General features: G+C 40.4%; 1 protein-coding gene across 1 annotated transcript in view; it reads left to right on the forward strand.

Annotated features, from left to right (window-relative positions):
* Nucleotides 1–21,496, forward strand: part of LOC310952617 (general transcription factor IIF subunit 2-like) — a gene marked incomplete at both ends in the record, with an annotated part of 41,424 nt that extends 19,928 nt beyond the window's left edge. The window contains 4 exons of the mRNA XM_083921278.1: nt 15,113–15,194; nt 17,724–17,823; nt 18,853–18,996; nt 21,362–21,496. Of these exons, the coding sequence (XP_083777404.1) occupies nt 15,113–15,194; nt 17,724–17,823; nt 18,853–18,996; nt 21,362–21,496 (461 nt within the window). The remainder of the gene's footprint in view (nt 1–15,112; nt 15,195–17,723; nt 17,824–18,852; nt 18,997–21,361) is intronic.
* Between the last annotated feature and the right edge of the window lie 723 nt (nt 21,497–22,219).

A 22,219-nucleotide genomic window follows, 5' to 3' on the forward strand; every position in this document is an offset into this window, starting at 1 on the left:
CATCTGATCTCGGGCTACGACAGGAAGCAATGGTTTGCTAGCCTTATGTAAATGAAAGCAACAGGAAATATATTAAGAAATGCATGTACTGGTTTCCTTCTTGCAAGGTAACAGGCAGTCCTCTTGTCTTAGCAATGTTGTTTGTGCGTTGATTGATTGTGTGTGTGTGTGTGTGTGTGTGTGTGTGTGTGCCCTGGATTTTTGGTCCTGTTGAGGAAATGGACCAATTACAGCCAATAGTGGTCTGGTTATAAAGGACAGGCTTTGAATTGGCTAATGCCTTGGCCTGTAGACCCCCTCAGGGGAGCTGTGATAGACTGGTAATTATGTGGTACTAATGCCTCATACCACCATCTTTTTTTCATCACACATTATATAAGATGGTGGTATGATGTATATAGCACTTCACATCTTCTCAGTCTTTCTTCAGGCAACATATGACAATTACAAAACCATTGGGGAAGATGTATAAAATAACACAAAACAAATGCTCATATGTTAAATTCTCTGAACTGTGCATGAACACGTGCACAAACACTCAGGTTGACAAACTGCACTCTAAATTTATGTTTACACTGGATTCTGACCCCAACAACAGTTCTGTTGTAGGAATATTTTAGTCCAGATGGTTTGTAACCTACTTCAGATTTTATTTTACACCAGGCACTCAATGACATTCAATTTGCATAATTTATCGGCACTTGGACAGGAGTCTTGCAATGACAAAACATGTGGATTGTGGCAGTCTCTGTAACTGCAGGGCAGGAGAGACTGGGCTTGATTTGCAGGGATGTTTTTATCTGTTTACTCTGTGGCAAAATATTGTTTATTCAGGTATTTCACTGATGATAACTTGGATGTACTCGATATTGTCACAGTGTAGCAGGGTACTGGGATTATTGAATAAGGTTTGCTTATAAAATTACTTAAATGATGACGCCTAAAACCACTAATGTTTCTCCACCAATGACCAGCTCTCACTTAGCAAACTGTTGGATGAGATGCATTACGTCGTGGTCCACATTGTTGAGAAAAGCTTAGCAACTGTGTAGTCTCTGTGATGCTCGGCTTCACCCTCTTGGTGCCCACGACCATGTCCTTGTCAAAGTCTGTGGGATCACACTTGAGACCACTCGTCAGAAGTCCCTTCACATGCAAAGTGGATTTGTAAATCAAGGTGCACCTGTTTTCTTAAGCAACACTAATGGAAAAACACAAGAGACCTAATTTGCTCTCAATGTAGTTTTTAAATTTCACGGATACCTTTTTTATTCTTAAGCTTGAGTAGGAAGAAACGTTTTTATTTAAATCCAAAACTTTACTTGGAGCTGTTTGACCAAGATTACTAAATGTACATGTATCTATGCTTGTACAAGAGCATGGAAAACATATTCAAATGTTTTTCTGAGAGATAACACAACCGTGGAAATAAGCCCAGCTCTTTTCCCTAACGCACTAAACAGAAATCAAGTAATGACACTTTGTAGACTGCTTATTCTCCTGAAAAGACACGGTGAGCAACGACAGGTTGTCAACTAGTTACACCTCAGAGCTAGTGCTGTAAATAGAAATTGATTGCAGAGGAATTAACTGAAGAGTCATTTGAACTGCAGCCCTCATCTTAAACCCAGCGGGCTACGCAAATACACCTTTCTGTATCTGTGTTTATCTGGGAGCAGATCCCAAAGTGACAGCTCTCTCCGTCTCTGTGGCGATTTTCTAATCATAGGTGATTAGTGTATCCATCATCAACCACACACGATTGGAATTGCAAACGAGGCCAAGATGCAGCAGAGAGGATTGTGGGAGGTTTGACCTGCTTTCTGCCTCCTGTTCATTAAAACTGGCTCATCGAGGACGATCGTTATCTTCGAAGTCAGTCAGAATCTGTTTGTCACAGCTGCTGTCTCTTTTCCCAGCCTAGGACGTTCAAATTAAATTTTCCCAAAATGCTGTTACAGTAGCAAGGACTCTCCTTTCCCGTTTTAAAGATGGTGAATTATTCATAGAGCTGCTCTAAAAGCTTGCGGTGCAACATGGAGTCGATGACTGCTGCGAAACTGGCATGGCAACCACTGTAAATAGGGTCTTGTATGAGCTCAGGGCTGTCAATCTGATACATCAAACTGATTTGCATTTTATTTTTGAAAGAATACTGATCGCCTTGGGTTTCAGTGGAGCATTACTTTCATAGTCTACATCATGTTTTATAGACTTTTTAAAATGTGGAGTTTTGATGTTAATCTTTGCTTGGTGCAAAATATGAGTAAGAGATTCAGTACAAACATTTTAGAGCACTTTACATTTTACACATGAAATCTATACTTATCTACAATCATACGGTAAATACAACAACTTGAGCAGCGATAAAGGATAACCATACTCACACTATAATAACTAATATCTAATAAACCCCTCCTTAGAAAACTGATTGCCCAAATAAATCTCTCTCTCTCTCTCTCTCTCTCTCTCTCTCTCTTTCTCTGTCTCTCTCTCTCTCCCCCCCCCCTCCCTCTCTCCTCTCAAAGCATGCTTTCCCTCAAGCTTCATTCTGGGCTCTTTTATTTTGTTGTGGTTTATTTGTCTATACAATGTGCAGAATGTCGAGGATAGGTAGAAATATAACATGTCCATGTGTATATATATGTGTATATATATGTAACATGTTAGCGTGCTGATGTTATATTTAGTTCAAAGCACTGCTGAGTACAACCTTACAGAGCTGCTAGCGTAGCTTTTGACTATGAGTTTTGTTTTGTTCACATTATTCAATTTAGTATTCTTATCTATTCTTTGAACTAAATAGCCGCGTATTAAGTGGTACATAATGTGAAGACTTGTCCTTGACTTGTCAAGAGAAGCCTTAATGTCCCGGGTACATCAAAGGTGGTCTTTCAGAGACACAAATTGCTCTTTAACCTTTAAAATATTTTCCTGTTTACTTTGGAGATTTAAGCGTGAGAAATAGACTTCATCAGTCCAATCGACCAGTAATCTAATCGTCCAGTAGTTTTCCCCGACCCACTTTGAATCTTATTTGTTGCATATGGATGCTGCTAGTCCATGTTAAAATCAAAACGAGTGGGCTGAATACAGTTGCAGACATCGGAAAATCACTTCAAAGTTAATGAATGGGATCATTAAATTTCCTTAATGAAGCAGCCTCTGGGCTCGGTAGAGATGAGCTCTAATGGGAAATTATATTTGGAGATCCAATCAGTGACTTCACCCCCGTCTCTTATTGCTTCATTGTTGTCATCATGTAGACAAAGTGTGTGTGTGTGTGTGTGTGTGTGTGTGTGTGTGTGTGTGTGTGTGTGTGTGTGTGTGTGTGTGTGTGTGTGTGTGTGTGTGTGTGTGTGTGTGTGTGTGTGTGTGTGTGTGTGTGTGTGTGTGTGTGTGTGTGTGTGTGTGTGTGTGTGTGTGTGTGTGTGTGTGTGTGTGTGTGTGTGTGTGTGTGTGTGTGTGTGTGTGTGTGTGTGTGTGTGTGTGTGTGTGTGTGTGTGTGTGTGTGTGTGTGTGTGTGTGTGTGTGTCCTCTTCTGTTGCATTTTGTACCTGGAAGTAAGGTGCAGCCACACGTTCTTGGAGGGACTGACATATTACCAGATGTTGAAACAAAAAAAGTCTTTTAACCAGATTTCTAAAGCTGTGCGTACGTACTCTGTATTTCCTCCCTCTTACAGAGCCATAACCGCCGTTTCATTTGCTCATTGATTTTGTTGCTATCAAAGTGCTTTAATAGCGGAGATGACTGAATGCCAGAATCCAAACCCTTGTTGGATATTGGGTTGTAACTCAGGACTATCTAATGTTATCGCTTTTATCTGCGGCCATTTCTTTGAACAGGGTTTTTGCGTCTTAAGTCGGTAGTGCGGGACCACTTTGGATATCTGAAAGATGCCCAGGAGATTGTGGTGGAAGACGGCTATCCAATATGTAAAGCCTGCAATAAAAAGTTGCTGCTAAGGGCTCCCACACATCCTCAAGGTATAATACTAAACTAAGGCAAAATGTAACATACTGAGTTCAGGGACACTTTTTCGAAAAGGGAAGGCGGCTCACTTTTAATTTTGATTCAAATGCTTAATTGCCATGAATTTCTGGTAAACAATATTGCTAAAGCCAGGGCCGGCCACACGTTTTGGAGGAAAATTCATTAAGATTTATCTATTAATCGATAGAATAGTCCATAGATTAATCAATAGAAAATAGTCATTAGTGGGAGCCCTAACTGACTGATGATAAGAACAAGCTTATCATCAGTTCCCTAACTGGGAATCCCCACTAGAATAGGGGCATGACAGACTAAAAGTGTCTGCCCGTCTTTCAGCAGCAGCTCCTGCTGTGTGGCTGATTAACCTGCCTTCACCAGGCTGACTTACAGAAATGTATTGAACCAAGATCATTTTCATGTTGGCTCCATTGCTGTTTGTATGACACACACTCACAGACTGGGAGCTTTGATCTGTCGGTGTAGATATGGTTAATATGTTCAAAACACAAATTCTGTAGGATATTTGTGTGATTTAAACAGGTGCCTGTGCAGATGTGTTTTACTAAACGTTACAAAAATACATTTGAAGTGTAAAAAAATAACTCGGGTAAGTTATTCAAAAGATATATAGCTATTGGCGGGTATCTGTGCATAGGGATCTTTTAATACCTGGCCGCATGTCTTCCTAAAGTATTTGCATACTAGTCCTGAAAGCTAAAACCTCCTCAAAGCTAGAAAATCACCTGGCATTATAACCAGGAGGCTTCAGTCCGATCTGAGTAAATATCAGAGGCAACAGAGTTTTATTTTAGGGAAGCAATGAAACCATCCAAATAAGTCTATTGGATGGTGATCTCAGAGCAGAGAGTGCCAGCTATCGTGAATAGCCTAAAGCACAGTAACAGAAGCAGCTTATGCAATGTGTCAGATCAGTTTGTGAGAAAGAAATTCTTTTTGTAGACGATGAATGGAGCTTAAGGCTAGCAAACCTTGAAAAGAAAAACGGAAGAACTATTAGGCTGCTATGGTTTTACAACACAGGAGAGCCATGTTGCATGCTGATGAAGGTCTTTGACATATTTATTTATTTATTTATTTATTGCTCTAGCTCCAGTATTCTGTGTAGGCTTGGTGTGTCCATGGGTGATAAAGAGGGATAGTTTATCCAGAGACAGTGATGGTGGATTGAGGCCTGGTGGGCGAGAAGCTGTTTGTTGTGTTTAACATTACGAAGGTCAGAGCACTGAGAAAAGGGCCTCGAAGCAGATGGAGGTAAGAGATGAGCGTGAGGGGGTGGACAAGTGACCTCCTCACCTTTGCTTCTGTATCTTCCCCCCTCTTACTTTCTTCACTTGATAATTTTTCACTTTTCTACTCTTGAAGAATTAGCTAAAGGCCTTTAAATGTATTTACATGTCTTTTATACAGTTATACAGGTCTTGCCTTTTCCATCTGCCTGTATATTTTCTTTCGTCATTATTTCCTGTTTTTTAGACTGCCTATTAATAGTGTTTTATTCATGAATAAGATATTGACATTTTTTCATTAAATTTAATGGTCTTGATCGCACTTTATTAATATGGCAATCATTAATAAGGTCCTAATTACTCTGCTGGATTGTCTTCAGTGTTAACATTGTAAAGTGACTGCAGTGAAGTGAATGAATGGTAATATGCCAGCATTACCATGAAATGATAAATTCATAATCAGTAAGCCTCTGATTCAATCTCACTGGAGCATTTTTTGCCCCTCTCTTCCTTTTAGACGGGCGGCCGAATGCTTTTTTTGTGTTGTTGATCGATTTTCATTGATACAGTACATAATTTGTATATGTATGATATTAAAATTGTTAAAATATTTTTCATTGGCAGCTCTGGTTTGAACATATATTTTCAAAAGCGAATACTTTGTCAGCCTGCTCAGGTAAATCACGAGACCACTCTAGTTGTTAAACCAATCGAACCTTAGTTAATGTCATGTGGAAAAACAAACCAATCTTGTACGGCTTCAATAGGACCCCAAAATGTAAACAGACGGCTACCGTGGTTACCATGATTTAGACTGATGCTAGCGGTATGATCATGGTTGTGATACATCAACTTGCTTGGATATCGAGTGTTATTCATGTAATTCACTGTTTAACAACAAATATACCACTTTCAGGTAAAAGTTGGGGGAAAAAAGCATAGAAGGTTCTCTGGAGAGAACATGTAAGACATGTTTTGAATTTTGGATTTACCTATTGCACCGTCCTTATCATACACGGCTGTTTCGTCAGGACCCTTTGACATCTGTCAACACACTGGGTAACCCTGACGCTCCACTACAGTGGCTGTTTTAAACACTGGGAACACGTCATGGACACACACATGCGTATACAGCCTAGATCAGATCCGGGCATCAAATCACAAAAGTCAGAATAAAAAGAGACAACCAGCCTCTTAAACTGGACCAATCAGAGCAAAGCTGAACGACACTCACTGGCTAATACTACCACATGGGAGACAGAGCATGGCTTTAAGATAATCAGCTAGAAACATAAAATATCAATATAATAAGGGTGTATATTCAATAAAACCACTGTTGAGGGGGTTACTTTCAAAAGGTTTTCCATTACACATTACGGATCACATCATACTCAAAAGACTTTGGATTACTTTTGGAATATTTCAAAATTGTCTTGCAGAACTCATTTGTCCGGGTCTTCTGGTCAAAAACACAGCACTGACAGTGTCCTAGCTGTGTGCCTCCTCTGTTATTGTCTTGTGGCAGATGTACTGTGCATGCATAATTAAAAAAAAACAAAAAAAAACTATGTGATATGTGTGCCTCATGAATTTTAGAGCAAATAAAACAAAAACGAATTAGAATGGCACTCAGAGACCACAGAACTCTACCAAGGACATGCCCTATCTCAATGTTATTTAATATAAAAACAATAATCTGCCTCGATCTGCGCCAAAATTTGATGCTACACCCGACCTCCAAGGTTCATGAAAATCAGGTCAGTAGTTTTTCTGTTATCGTAATGACGGAAAACCAAAACAAACACAACCTCTTTGGCTGAGGTAATAAAGTAATCCCTTCAAGTAATCTAGAATTAAAGACAGTAACTGTTTTCAGAATACAACTTATTTCCTCAGAGAATACAGTTACTCATATTTTCTTTGAAATACATAATCGTGTAACTTGTAGCCTATTTAGTTACTTCCTCATCCTGAATACAACACAGCAAAAGTTGAGTCAAATATTATAAATCAAATAAGCATTCAGAGAAAATGATAGTAAAAGTAGAAAAATAGTAATATATTACACTCCCATATTTTAAAGACTGGCTATCTCAATTTAGCATGTTGATTTGTAGTAATACCTACATAAGAGGTTTGCACAATTAAGATTGTTAGGATTTTGATTTAGTATAAATGCTAAATGTATTTTAAGATGAATCATAAAACACACGTTCATTGTTTCAGCATAATAGGTGTGTCAGGGGTAGGGTAGGTCCAAAAGATGTCTGATAGCACGGCTGAGCATCCGGGGTTACCGGGGAGAAATAAAACAGATTAGTAGAGTTGTAATGGACTATAATAATATAGCAGTCCATACAGTAATCACATATTCTGACACGTACACCAGGAATGATAATACGCCAACAAAGGTTAGCGTTCTCCGCTCAACCACAACAGAGGTTCAGGGTCATCGAAAGAGAGCCCTGCATCTTCTTCCAAGGCAGTGTATCATTTGCAGACGTGATAAATATTTAATTCTAAAACATAACCGTTAAAAATGTGAAACACTGACAGCTGGTAAACTGCTTCTTGCAGCAGAGACGAGCAAGGATGGAAACCTGCTTCTCCACACACGTGGGCGGGACCTTGTTGCATCAGCAGCAATGTATCATTTCAGATTCTGCAGAAATTACACCATATTTCTGCACAAAAAAAGATAGACATAACTACATACAATTTCTGTTCAACAGTGGTGAAGGAGAGATGTTACAGAGGAAACGGAAGCGGCTCAAGCTTTCCCAGGTAAATGCATTGTTCAAGGAATGTGTCCATGAAACGCCTCTTACACACCATGCTCCTTAAAAGTGAGACTGCAAAAGTCCCATCCTTTTCAGAAGTTATCAAGTCATAATTGTGTGCATGTTGAAGATTTGACACCGCATGAAATGGTCCGCGATAAAGGTGCCACAGCTGGATCATCTTTGTCTTCAGATCAGAAATCATCAGATGAAGACGACACATGAAAAATTGATACGGATGAAACAAATGAGACAAGGTTCTTGTTCCATTAAGCCATGACACTAAAAGTTACCATAATGGACAAGTGTAAAACAACCCCCAAACTCCCATGTCCGAAATAAAATCACAGCCATGACGAGCTCCCTCTACTGACAATTAAGGGGTGCACGTTAACCAAGAGGAGGCTGAGAAAATTGTACCAATGTGCAGGGGTATTATGAAGATCACAATGATTGGTTTACTGAATTGTCTTGGACACTGTTCCTCTAACTCACAGGTACTTGTACAGCTTTAGCACAGCTACAAATAGATTGTGGCGACACTTACATCCCGCAAAACATACATTCATTCATTCATTCATCTTCAACCGCTTATCCCGGGGTCGGGGTCGTGGGGGGTGCTGGAGCCGATCCCAGCTGACATCGGGCGTGAGGCGGGGTACACCCTGGACAGGACGCCAGTCTATCGCAGGGCACATAGAGACGCACAGAGACAGACAACCATTCACACCTACGGGCAATTTTAGAATCATCAATTAACCTAACACGTGCATGTCTTTGGATTGTGGGAGGAAACCCGAGAACCCGGAGAAAACCCACGCAGACAAGGGGGGAACATGAAAGCAATTCCTGTTTAAGACCACAGTGATTTTGGAGAGGGAACATTGTTTGGTAAGGGGACTACACACAATACAAACGGCATAATAAATCAAAAAATGACTCCATGTGATAAGCCTACCCCCTGACAATCAGTGTTTACAGAAAACAAGAAGGACGTCTCTTGATCTGCCCCCTATTAACACTGAAACCTACATCAGAGGAAAGAGGACAGGCCCAGAACATTTTGGGAAAGAAGCTAGCTCTAGAGACCCACATCCAAACCAGGGAAGCAGCAAAAAATATTAGACGGTGCCTAATTCCTGATGAAAACTTCAGTCAATGTTGAATTCCTTCCTGGATGAACTGGTTGTAACACGTTTATTTATGGAAGTCCAATTCCACCACCAACATTGGGTACCTTCCATTGGTGCTTCCTACAGAACTGGGAACTGTACAAACCATCCTTAAGCGGTCAAGAGACATTGCAGACAAACTACTGTAGAGCTTCAGGAGATAGTTCTAGTCTTTGGCTACATGATGTATTGTTTCAGCATCGACATTGCGCTGTCAGCACGCGCAATAGTCACATCACAGGCTGTGCAAAGTCAAACTTGTTATGCTGCAACTTTTGTGCTGCTTGATACAAAAGGAAAACTAGCATGATTCTCATTTCTGATGACTAATCCAGTGTTTACCATTAATTACCCACAGTCCAGGTAACGTTAGGTCCGCCGCACTTTCATAATGAACTGAAAATATTTTTACACTTCCCAACGGCTGGGGTCCATGCAGTCTCGGGAGATTTAACCTTGCTCACGGCTACTTGGTGTGGGAGGATCCCCTTAGCTCCGCCTCGCCGGGTGCATTTCCTCCGTTGCAGAGCGTCATGAACAGCTCGGCTTGTTGGCTCAGAAAGGCTCTTGGTAAAGGCAGCTCTAGCGGACAGCCTCTCCTGCCCGAAGCTTGCTTCTTCCCAGGGCCATGTTACACCGGGTCGGGTTCAGTACGTCAGGGGTCATGTCATCACCATTTAGATAAGATTAAAAAAAATTGTAATATCAGTTTGTTTCGAATGTCGTGCAGCCTTAGTCTTTGTTGTTGGTGAAATCCTGAACTTTCTTGTAAATTCATTCTGTGGCAAAAATAACGACATTATCACAAACTGTCCAAGTTAAAGTGTAACTCGAGTTACTCGATTACAAAAGTACATCAAGGCAAAATCTCTGCCTCGATGATCCGTTTAATATTCCTATCTTGGGCATTATGCGGCCTGTTCAGCGCTGTGTGTGTGTGTGTGTGTGTGTGTGTGTGTGTGTGTGTGTGTGTGTGTGTGTGTGTGTGTGTGTGTGTGTGTGTGTGTGTGTGTGTGTGTGTGTGTGTGTGTGTGTGTGTGTGTGTGTGTGTGTGTGTGTGTGTGTGTGTGTGTGTGTGTGTGTGTGTGTGTGTGTGTGTGTGTGTGTGTGTGTGTGTGTGTGTGTGTGTGTGTGTGTGTGTGTGTGTGTGTGTGTGTGTGTGTGTGTGTGTGTGTGTGTGTGTGTGTGTGTGTGTGTGTGTGTGTGTGCGTGTGTGCGCGCGCATTTATAAATGAAAGCAAGAGCAGCTGTCTGACAGAACTGAACTCCACCATGTGGCTGAATGAAAACAGTTGTGATTTTGATGATGTGATGTTAAATCTCAGCCTCAGCTTTTCTTCATCCGATGGAGAGTATTATAAACTCTTATGTAGCTCTGGATGACTGGTTCGTGGGAGAATCGGGATAGTGATTTCCTGCTGAAGGTGTGGACCAAAACATTGATCTAGCACTTAAGAGTTTATAGTGAAACCAACGTGCAGGAGCCTTGTATTTATCTGAAATGTACCTGACACTCACAAAAGCCTTGAGCTACACATGCTCTTGTCTTTTAACAATCAGTATTGGTCCACATTCTCTCTTAATCTACAGTCTGTGTGTCATCCATGATTACAAAGACATTCTCATACAGTGTCCTGCTGAATCCTGAGGAAACAGGAAGACAAGAGTTGCAGGAGTGAAACAGTCCTCGGTTCTTTACGGCCTTGATAAAATCAAACCTGGTGTTTGACCGTGACTACTGCACAGCAGGAATGTTGGTGTTGGATGATGGCATTACACACATGTTTCTTGTGTGGGGGTGTGTTTTTAGACGTGTTCCTGGCAAGTGCTCTGGCACTCACCAGCCAAGAATTGCACATAATTGCACCATTTGTGGAAAAGGCAAAGATGAACATTAGTGAGATCTGTGACGCGTACTGCGGAGCATTTGTCACCTCAAGATTAAAGACAGACTCTCGATCCAACATTGCGCTGCATGACGTGATGTCAGGGGGCATGTGATGGTTACCACGGTGACAGTGGCACATGCATTTGTTCAGCTGTGTTTAACACTGAATACATTATGTGTTTTTTTTCATTAAAGAGAAGGCTGGCTATATTCTAAATTTTTGTTGCCAACAAATCGCATGGAAAAAACCCCACAACATTGACGTGTAACCTCTGTAGTCAAAGGTTGATACTGTTTATTTTATTCTTCTGTGCCATAGAGCTCCACTGTCTTCATTTATTTTTTTATTTTTTTTATTTTTTTTATTACACTGTAGTTTTTTGTATCAATACCAACATGCTGCGGTAAATAGAGCGTACCAAATGTGTATTAATTCAAGGTTAAAAATAGTCCCCAACGCATGTATTATTTACTTCTGTTGGAGGTTTTGAGAGATGGATACACGTGTTCAGTTTTGGCCTTTTATGGGATCAGCATTATCTTTTTGTTAGTTTGGGAGATGGAACAGTGCAGAGACCAGCACAAAATTTTACACAAAGTTCAAAGACACAGAACTTGTAACTACAATACAGTGCCTCATAGGTAAAGACACGTGTCAGCTGACTTAACTTTTCAACAGACATGCTGTCTACAGTTTAGCAGTTTAGCCGTTTTTTTTTTGTGCTGACTCTGGTTGCAAAATGATCAAGTATCAGGGATATTTTGGCGTCTCGTTTGTACATTGGGAGGAAGGGGATCGCGATGTCGTCCAAACAGTACACTTTATGTGAGATATAGGCAATGCAGGAACATAATCTTCACTCATATTTGAACGGCGCTGCCTAGTGTCACAGTTTGATCGGAGTTCATGTGCAGTTATCGAGTCTTAAGCTCTGATTGGTCTGTCACGGATTGTCTGGCTCATCGTTCTGTCAGGATATCGTGATAGTTTAAGAAAGATGAAAAAAGACCCCTATATTTAACATAAAGCTGCCAACTTAAGCTTTAATTTAATGCACACTAAGTTGCCGAGGTCATCAATTTTATTATTCGCTGCTACGTATTATGATCTGCTATTGATAACGGCAATCTAAAGCTCTTATTTCTGCTCAGAGAGGAGGGGAGGTTTCTTGGAGGATTGTGCAAGAAGCTATAGCAGCATCCTGTGTGGAGGTTCACACAAATATATATGAAATCTGTGAGTGATCGAATGTTGCCGTTTATTGGACTGCTGTGAAATCACATCACAACAATACAGCAGTTTTATACTAGCGCAGACTGACAAAAACAAAACCAACTCAGGTGTTTCAGAGTTCCCAACGTCTAGATTAAGTTGTCTTATTCACCATCCTGTTAGGGACAAAAGACGCCCCTCAGCAATTGAAGCCCGCTGACATGGCTCCTGCTGTGCCTGCGTCATCAGATGATGCTTGGGAGGGAAAGATGTCTTTTCCACGTCATATTTCCTCGCATTTCGCCCACATGTTTTTAGTGGGAGACGAAAGGAAAAGACGTGCGTGAGGGAAGTGTGATGACAAGGAAGGGGAATTGGCACGTATCCCCAGAGGATTTACCGAATAGGATTTCACACCTGAGGGTCCTACTGTCAGGAAACTGAAAGAATGTTAAAATAAGAAGTTTGACAGCCTGTATCCCCCCTCCACAGGTTTCATCTGGCTCTGTCAATCTGTTCGTTATCAAAGCCTCGCAGCCTGTTTGTTGACCTCTTCTCCCTGTAGACTTCCGCTCTCTGTTTGGCCTTTGAGTATCTCTCTCTGCTGGTATTCTTAACTGGTGGGTGTAAAATGAAGAGGCTTCTCAGACCATATATGTGTCCAGATACAAACGATGCCAAATCATACAACAATGCACAATAGACCGAGCTGCTGCCAATATAACGCCAACGCTCACCAACTGGACTGAATTTTCAAAGCAAAAAAACAACAAAAAACACTGACAGCAGTTTTCGACACTGATTGGCGAGGGGCAGAAGAGGCATCAAATGGTTTTTCGGAAAAAAAGGATGTGGGTTGGACAGATGAATAATTTGATAAAGCACCTCTTGAAAAATAAACGCAGCAAATGAAAAGAACATGGTCAAGGTGAACCAGAAATAGCTCAAAATGTCACATTGTGAGGATTTGTGGATGTTTTATGAAAGGCTTACTAGCCGTGGTGGAAAATGTATTTAGATCCTTCACTTAAGTAAAAATACCACTACAGCAATATCAAGTCCTACTTAAAGGGACAATTCACCCCCAAATCAAAAACACTTCCCTTGTTTTTGTTTTGGTGGGCAACCCCAGTGTTGGAGATATAAGCCATAGAGATGTCTTCTCCGGCTTCCTCCCACAGTCCAAAGACCCCCCACGCCCCCGTTAGGAACAAGTGGTTGAAGATGCAAACGCAATCACTCTTTCCAGAAATTGTGTCCTTGTCACTCAAGATAATCCACACAAATATTGAATAATTCGACTTCTACTTGAGTAAATGTACTCTTCACTTTTTACTGACTGACTGGACCAGTGGACATTTTATCAGGCTCATTAATTTTTTTCACATTTGTGAACTCGATGACGTGTGGTACATGTTCATCCACTTTATTGCACTCTTTGTAGAAGTACCATCCTCTTTTGTTGTATGATTAGATGGTGAAGGGTCGGTAAATTGCAGTCGTCATGTCTGACCATCGACAACGTCTGAACCTGAGCTTGTCTATGTTGACACTGCGTCAGACGTGTTTGTTGTGGTGCAGTTGATTTGCATTGCATTAAATTATAGCAAAAAATGCTTTTTATATTCCATTCTCAACAAAAAGTAACAATTATGATCGACGGTGAGCCTCATGGGTGTAGGATTATTACAGAACTGTTGTAAGGTTGTCAAAAGTTTTGATACTTCAATATTTCTCAACACATTTAACATTTGAAAACGATACGATATCTATAGTATTGAACGTATTGAAACTATATAAAAAAGCAGATCTACAATCAGATTTTCAACCAAAGGCTACACAGTTGAAACAATGGGGAAAAAAAGCAACACTGTGTTGATCTGTGTTCAGTGACTCTTTCTGAACCAGCACTGTGTGCAGGTTGTTAATTTTGGAAAATGCTTGTGGCGCTCTAGCCTTGCAATGGACGCTAAGAAGAACATAATGTGACAGGGCTGCTGCTAATGATTATTTTCATTATTTATGAATCTGTTGATTCATTTTCAGTGAATAATGAGGTGTATGAAATGCCAGAAAATAATGAAAATTGCTCCAAACCCAAAGATATTCAGTTTACAATGACTTAAAACTGGAAAAAGCAGCAAATCTTCACAATCGAGAAGCCAAAACCAGGATGTCTTTAGCATTTTTTGCACAATTTATGGCTCCATAACAAAATTGCTCTTATTCGTTTCCTGTTTTGACTAAACAAGTAATTAACCAAATGTCTCTGCTGTGCAGTGTTTTCATATTTGATGTTACTCTGGACTTGAAGGGGACTCTGTATGTCTTTCTGATGCTGTTTGTGTGATATTGGAAGGATGGTAGAGACGGGATAAATTCCCATGTCATTACCACACAACTCATGACGGTGGTGTGATTGCAGAAATGGTAGTGAGATATACAAAATAAAATAAAATAAAATAAAAAAATTGTATGCAAAGGTTTGTCCAAATCATTTGTGTTTAATTACCTGGAATGGTGGACTGTTGCTCATGTGAGGCGTCCATATTTGTTTGGCTTTCCAGGCACTTCTGTATTGTTAAGTGCCAGTTATATAATATATATATTTGAGCCTGTTGTGTTGTCATTACAATAGGAATGTTGACATGACCTATATCCTGTCCAATCAGTGAAATTTTGTTACATGTTTTTTAATTTCCTCTGTAGTTTGAAGCTGAAGTTACTAATCAAATAGTTCTAGTTTTTCCCCATCCATAGTTTTGTGCATGTGTCTAAATTATGATTGAGCAGCTGAGTCACTGTCTTTGTTGTAGATGAAATCAGTCTGGAGGGGATGGTGGTGCACAGAGCTGAATGCAGACCGGTCGTCAATGACAACTACATGAAGCTGAAGAAGTGAGTGAACTATGAAAGGGTTCAGAAATGCCTCATGATTGCAGTGAGTACGAATAATAGGATGTAGCAAGGAATGGGATGTACTGGAAACTGAAACACGGCAAATGGATGCTCTAGATAGTTTAAACCAAAAAATACCAACCCTCAAACTTATTTCTCTTATTTGAACTTTGTAGTTTAACTATTGTTGTCACTGGCACCAGATGACGGGGCTGGGTATCCTTTTTAAAGTTATGATACCAGTGAAGCTCAACCCCCTTAACCATTCAAGTTCAATGCCTAACCTTAACAAGTCTTTTTCCAGTCTTGTTTTACCATCTACACATGACCCTCTTAAGGTTGTAGCTATCAAGCAAATTGCATTAACTTTGGCTGCAAGCAAAACCAAACAGACATTTTTTCAAGGATCAAATGCAGTAATCGTTTGACTGGAGAAGTTTGTATCGAGTACTGATAGCCAGCCCATCTGAATGACAACGTAATATTTGTGCAAAATATGTCAAATATGTGAATATGAGTACGCTTTGAATGTATTATTACAACCTAACCGTAATTTTCCCTTCTACCTACGGCCCTTAAAATATATGCATTGTGTAAATTTTCTTTTTTTTTTGTGATCAAGTTTAGTTGTTTTTTTTTCTTTGAGGATTCACAAAAATACAATTTAAGTGGTCAGAGGCAATTAAACAAAATCACCCGCCCACCCATATCGCTCCCACAACCCACCCCTCATAAGAAAAATGAAATCAAAGCCACATGGGACAGAAAAATGAATACACAAATAATATTACTACTACTACTACTACTAATAATAATAATAATAATAATAATAAAGAATAGATAAATAAATAAATAAAAGATATACAAAGTGATACTATGTATATTGTTATTATACTACCTTTCCACCCTTGGAATTTATTTGGTTCCTTTTTAATTTATTATTATTAAATCTGCGTCAAATATGTGACATATCAACTGTGACGTCTTCTTTATGGTTTTAGAATACACTTCCACAGTGTTTCTTTTATGTGTATAATAATTGTATGTCAGCATTCTCATTACAGTAAACAGACAACCAATGGACTATTCATATACTGAAATGGAATAATGAAAGACAAAGTCATGGTAGCATTTTTTTCCACCCCTGAACAAAACAAAATGTGTTGTGAATTAATTCCAAAAGGAGTAGAGAAGTTTGACATCGCTGCAACTGTTAATTTATGTACACCAAACACTCGAGCCCACTCTGCCTTTTTAAATGGTTTCTGTCTCCTTTCCATTGGAATCCGTTATTCCAGCTATTGCTATAGCAACCGCATCACCGAGGAAGATGCACTGCTACCATACAACCCGGGGCAAACACACAGCAGTTTGCTTTAATGTGCGTGAGACCGCTTGAGTGTCAGCCATCAAGTCAGTAAGACACATTATAGGAAAGCACTTTACTGATTGATGTGCTCCCTCCTGACCCTCAATCACACTTTTCTGTCATCTGTCATCGTCTCTGTGCTGATCATGTGGCTGCCACTGCAGTGTACTGCAGAGAACATACTGAACTTAGAGTTGTTCAAATGCATTTCATTTCTGAGTTGATGAGAAACCTCTTCCACTTTTCACTCCTGTTTTCTAATCTGCCATTTGGGTGGCAGCTGACAAATGTCCCTCCATCATGGCAGCAGGCGACGTGCGTGTGTGTGTGCGCGTGCGTGCGTGTGTCTGTGAGTGCGTGCGTGTGTGTGTGTGTGTGTGTGTGTGTGTGGCACATATTGAAGAGGAAATAGAAATAATATTATATGTTGTGTTAATGTGTGATTAATACTGTCTTTATTATCACATGAAGAATAAAATAAGAATCATCTACAAAAAAATAAGAGAAACTTCAAATGTATGTTCAGATAGAAATGGTCACGTTGGCAATATCATGGGAGACGGAGCGCTGTCATACTGAATATCATCAGGGCTGTGATCCGGGCGTAGGCACGACCTTGAGTGTGATGATGCTTTTATACAACAGGGCTACAAGGGCCACTTATTAGTTAACAGTGATGGGAGACAACAGATTATGATTATGAACTGGACTGTTGCCAAGCAACACCCAAACTTTTCCCTGCACACTAGCTTACTACTTTGTGTAAACTAGGTCTGCACGTTACCACAGGCCAGCTAGTTTGTATTGTGTAAATGTATCTGTATGTTTCCGTTTATTGTGCAACCAGTGACGTAAGAGTCTGCTGTTGATGGTGGCTTTCGTCATTATAACTGTTGAATATAATTATGAATATATTATGGCAAGATAACCTCAATCTTTTCTGTTTGTGTGACCAGTTTAAATGAAATGGGTTTCAAGATGAACAGTGAATGAATAAATAGAAAGCAGAGCAGCTGCCATTACTTATTTGGTTAGTTTAACCTCAAGATACTGACAGTTGTCTCCGTGCCAACAGGCGCATCTGTCACCACAGATCGAGTTGGATCACAGAAAACACCAAGCTAACTTTCTCTCTTCGTGTGTTTGTGCGTGCGTGTCAGGCTGCAGATTAAAGAGTCCACCAAGCCTCAGCGTTTGTCACAGCAGCTGGAGAGAGCCGTCACTACCATCTTCAAGCCTGTGGCCAACCACGATTTCAATGTGAGAACTATAACACAGTATACAGTGTGTGTGTGTGTGTGTGTAACCAGTTTGATTTGAAAACATGGTATGAGCCATTGAAAGAAATGATATTGTTGAAAAATGATTTCAAGTGTAAAGCAGTTGTTCCTCTGAAGTAATTGAGGTTGTGGCAGGGCTGACCTGCACATAATGCCATTAAAAAGTAATCTAAAGGTCTCATATTGTGTCACACAACAGGGATTTTGATCAATTCTAAATTGCTGGAATACAAAGAAAATGAATTAGCCAGGTAAAAATAAGAACATGTATGTATGATACATTTTAATGTAACATGCAGCTTTAAAAAGTATAAAGAAATATCAATTAAATACTTAAAGTTGTACTCCGTAAGATTTTTATCTATTTAATTGTCTTTTAAGTTACTATCTTTCAAAGAGTCAGTTAAAACAATGGTGACTGATCATATGACTCACTAATGAAAGCACTGTCGGCCCAGATTGACACTAATAGTTAATCTGAGTTCATTTGTAAACAGAAATCGGGAAATTCCAACTTCTGAGTCAGGCCTGTAGTAAGGACATAAGTGTAATAGGAACGTGTGTGTGTGTGTGTGTGTGTATGGATTTAAGAGGATGACATATAGGGGACGGACTGGAAGCAGAGAGGTGAATGTGTTTCAATAAAGTTTACAAAAGAGCAAAAAATAAATAAATAAAAAATAGTCACAATATACACACACATAGTGACCATGAACGTGGCAAGATGGACGCTTTGAAAGAACAGGCTCGTCTGCAGTTACATCTTAGCGCCACAGAGGCCGCTAGAAACGACATATCACAATTCTTATAGAGTACAACTTTAAGTTTTGATTAAATGAATGAATCAGTGACATGTCACCCGTGTATTTAGACTTTTACAAATACATTTTTTCAAAACCCATACAGTTCTGAAAAGTGGTTTTATTAGATGAAACCAGAAGGGTCAGATTATAGATGATAATCAGAAACTTTTCATACCAGCGATATTAACATTGAGTGTGGTTCTCAGGTGGAGCACGAGAAGAAGAAGAAGTCTGAGGGAAAGATGGTGAGGGCTGAGCAGCAGGTCGTGTTGGACATGCTCTTCTCTGCCTTTGAGAAGCACCAGTATTACAACATTAAGGACTTGGTGGACATCACCAAACAACCTGTGGTGAGGAGCACAAACACACGTAACAATACACCTGCCCACCAGCCACCTTGCTGTGTTAAATTTGAACAAATCACCCACAGTGTGACGTTCATACCTGTTCACACATTTTTTGTGGCTGAAATTTGGACTTGCATGCGCACACACACACACACACACACACACACACACACACACACACACACACACACACACACACACACACACACACACACACACACAAACATGGGATGAATCGATACAGTGCAGTGGATTCGTTCCAGCTCGCAGAGAACAGCGATGTGTAGGTGCTGATGAGACCTTGAGGTCCTCCTCTCCCTTTGATTGCATCTGATTGCATAACCATGGGCTGAGTAGGAGTCAAATGCTGCAATACACTCCACGCTATCCTTTCTCTCCTAAAGCACTTGGCTAACACTCAAATGAAGTGAACTAAAGTAACTGAAAGGACCATTATGAAAAAATACTGAAACACTGGCGTTCATCAGGTGTGGTGGGCTCGTCCCTGCAAGCTCAACAGAGACACCCAGTGGTCATTGGAGAGCATGGTCTCTGAACACAGCTCCTGCTCAGAATTAGACATGAGGTAAGCGTTGGATTTGTGCCTCTTCATTAAACTAAATAGTGCTGCCACTACAGAAATAAAAAGGTCTAAGCAGGTAAGAATGAGAGGCAAAGCCGGGCGTGTGAAGGAAACCAGCTTTTAGTATAAAAGTAGTATAAAATTGGCACCTTATTGGATCTCACACTTCCATTCAGACTGCAGATGGGGACGATCAATCAGAACATGTAGTCAGAGTCAAGGCGTTAACACTTACACACACTGAAAGGAATAGTTTGATATTTCGGGAAATATACTTTATTTGCTTTAGAGGTTCTGGAAGGTGGATTTCGTCGCCTTTTGAACAGAGCAAAAGAGAAAAACAAACGACTTGGGCAGGCTCCCTCCTTAGAGAGAGAATTAAATGAAATTTAATTGCATCGACTCTTCAAGTAGCAGCAAGAACAACGACATTTATAGCAGGCAATCAATGAAAGTCAGTAAAAGTGCTTCATGTGCATAGTAAAAAAAAGTTCTGGATAAAGTTTAAAAATGTTCTGTAAAATGTAGGAAAGTGTTTAAAAGTGGCAATGTAGGAGAAAGTTCTAGAGTCAGTTTGATTGTGAGTTCAATAGTCTTATGGCCTGGGGGATGAACTTGTTGTAGAACCCGGTTGTCCCGCTCTTTATGCTGCGGTACCTCCTCCCAGAGTTCAGCAGTGCAAATAGTCCATGTGTTGGGTCTCTGATAATGTCCTTAGTCAGGCAGTGTTTTGTATCCACTGTCCATGATGGAAGGAAGAGAAGTCCAAATGATTTTTTCCCGCTGTCCTCACCACTGTCTGAAGGCACTTCCAGTCCGCAGCTGTACAACTGCCGCACCACGTACAGATGCAGCTGCTCATGACTGATTTAAGGCTGCTCCCATAGAAAGTGGTGAGGATGGGAGGGTTGAGGCGTGATCTTCTCATCCTGCGGAGGAAGTTCGTAGTTTGTAGTCGAGCAAAAAGACACAAGCTCTCTAGTAGAAATCTGGAAGCCTATCGAACCAGTGAGATACGTTTCCACCGCCATCCGCACTGTCCTTTCCTGGACATGCAGGACTGACAGTTGGATGCATAGACTGTATATAAAGATTGACAACACGGCTCCACTTCCTCCCACTGTACAAAAGTGAAGCCAAAATAACCCCCAGACAGCCAGAGTCTGCGTCGAATAACTGATTTTAACACTTATCAAAAACTACCTACATTGACGGAAACCGTCTTTGGGAAAAATGTATTTGATGTGACTTTTTTTTCAGTTCAGCCCATGTCCCATCTGCCAACACGCAGGGGGCGGGACTTATGATAGATGCAGCCAGTAACCAGTGGGCGATCCAGATGTTTTGGCTTCACTTTTGGGGAGCCGTCCGGGCCATAAGTGTCAAACTGATCCAGTAAAGGGCCTCTTTGGCTGCATGTTGTCATTCTAACCAAGCAAGAACACACCTGACCCGACTTATTCAATCACCTGAACTGTCTTCACACAGTTGATTTGTTGGACCACGTGTGTTCTTGCTTGGTTGGAATGAAAACCTGCAGCCACAGCAGCCCTTTACTGGATCAGTTTGGCACCCCTGCGTCAGGCCGTCCATCTTTATATACAGTCTACGGTTGTTTACGGTATATGCAACTACTGGCATCAAAATAAATCAAAAGAACCGTTATTTTATGCCTTCTCTGTTAAATACAAGTTCTACATAAACATGGAACACCCTCTGTCCGTCTACATTTGTCATAAACAACATATATGGGTGGTCCGTCACGATCTCTTCATTTTTCTCCAGACCTACTTGAAAGAAATCATGAGGAAAATCGGGACGTACAACAGCAAAGGGGCTCACAAGAGCACGTGGGAGCTGAAGCCAGAGTACCGACACTACCAGGCTGCTGAGGGAGAGGAGGAGATGCCGACGGCCTAGTTCCAGCAAGTAGTCCCAGCCTGTTGAGGTGTACCATTGACTTCCTGAATATAGACGTCAAAAAGCAAATCCTGTTTGTCGGATATGCGGGCAGCATGGGATGTTTTTGAGTTCATCATTTTTGAGTTCACATTATCATTGGGTGGAAAAGTCACTTTACCTAAATAAACATACATATTGTTCACAGTGATGGGTTTTAATCAAGTTTCCAGTTTTTGGAAGTTAACAAATGACTAACCGCTCACTGTCTAGAAGTGGTATAAGGCATAAAAAGAAGCTCTTGAATGTATTTTAAGGAGAATATCAGTGGTTTAGCGTTCAACAAATCGTGGCCGAACATCTAATGATCATAAGAAGATATGAGATTAAAGTTTCTTTAACATAATCACACCTATACTTTAGTGCAGCTATTTCCTGCTTGTAGGAAGAAGAATAAAGGAGGTCAGAGATAAACGAGCTGAAAAGTGAATGTATTTAATGAGTATGAGAGCCAGTAATGTGACCTAATGATGCATTTGTCAGGTGATGCTCTTTTTTGTTTGTGTGAAACAGGAACGGCTCACGTGCACGATTAACCCACGTTCTACATAAGTCTAAGATCATTCAAGTGTTCCTGACAAAACTCATTTCTAACAGATGTGTTTGAAAAGAGATTACCCTGGCAAACATGCTTAAAAAATAAATAAATAAATCAGACGTAGAAAAAAATGTAATGTTGGGGGG

This window comes from Echiichthys vipera, assembly GCF_963691815.1.
Source record: "Echiichthys vipera genome assembly, chromosome: 10".
Taxonomy (NCBI): Eukaryota; Metazoa; Chordata; class Actinopteri; order Perciformes; family Trachinidae; genus Echiichthys; species Echiichthys vipera.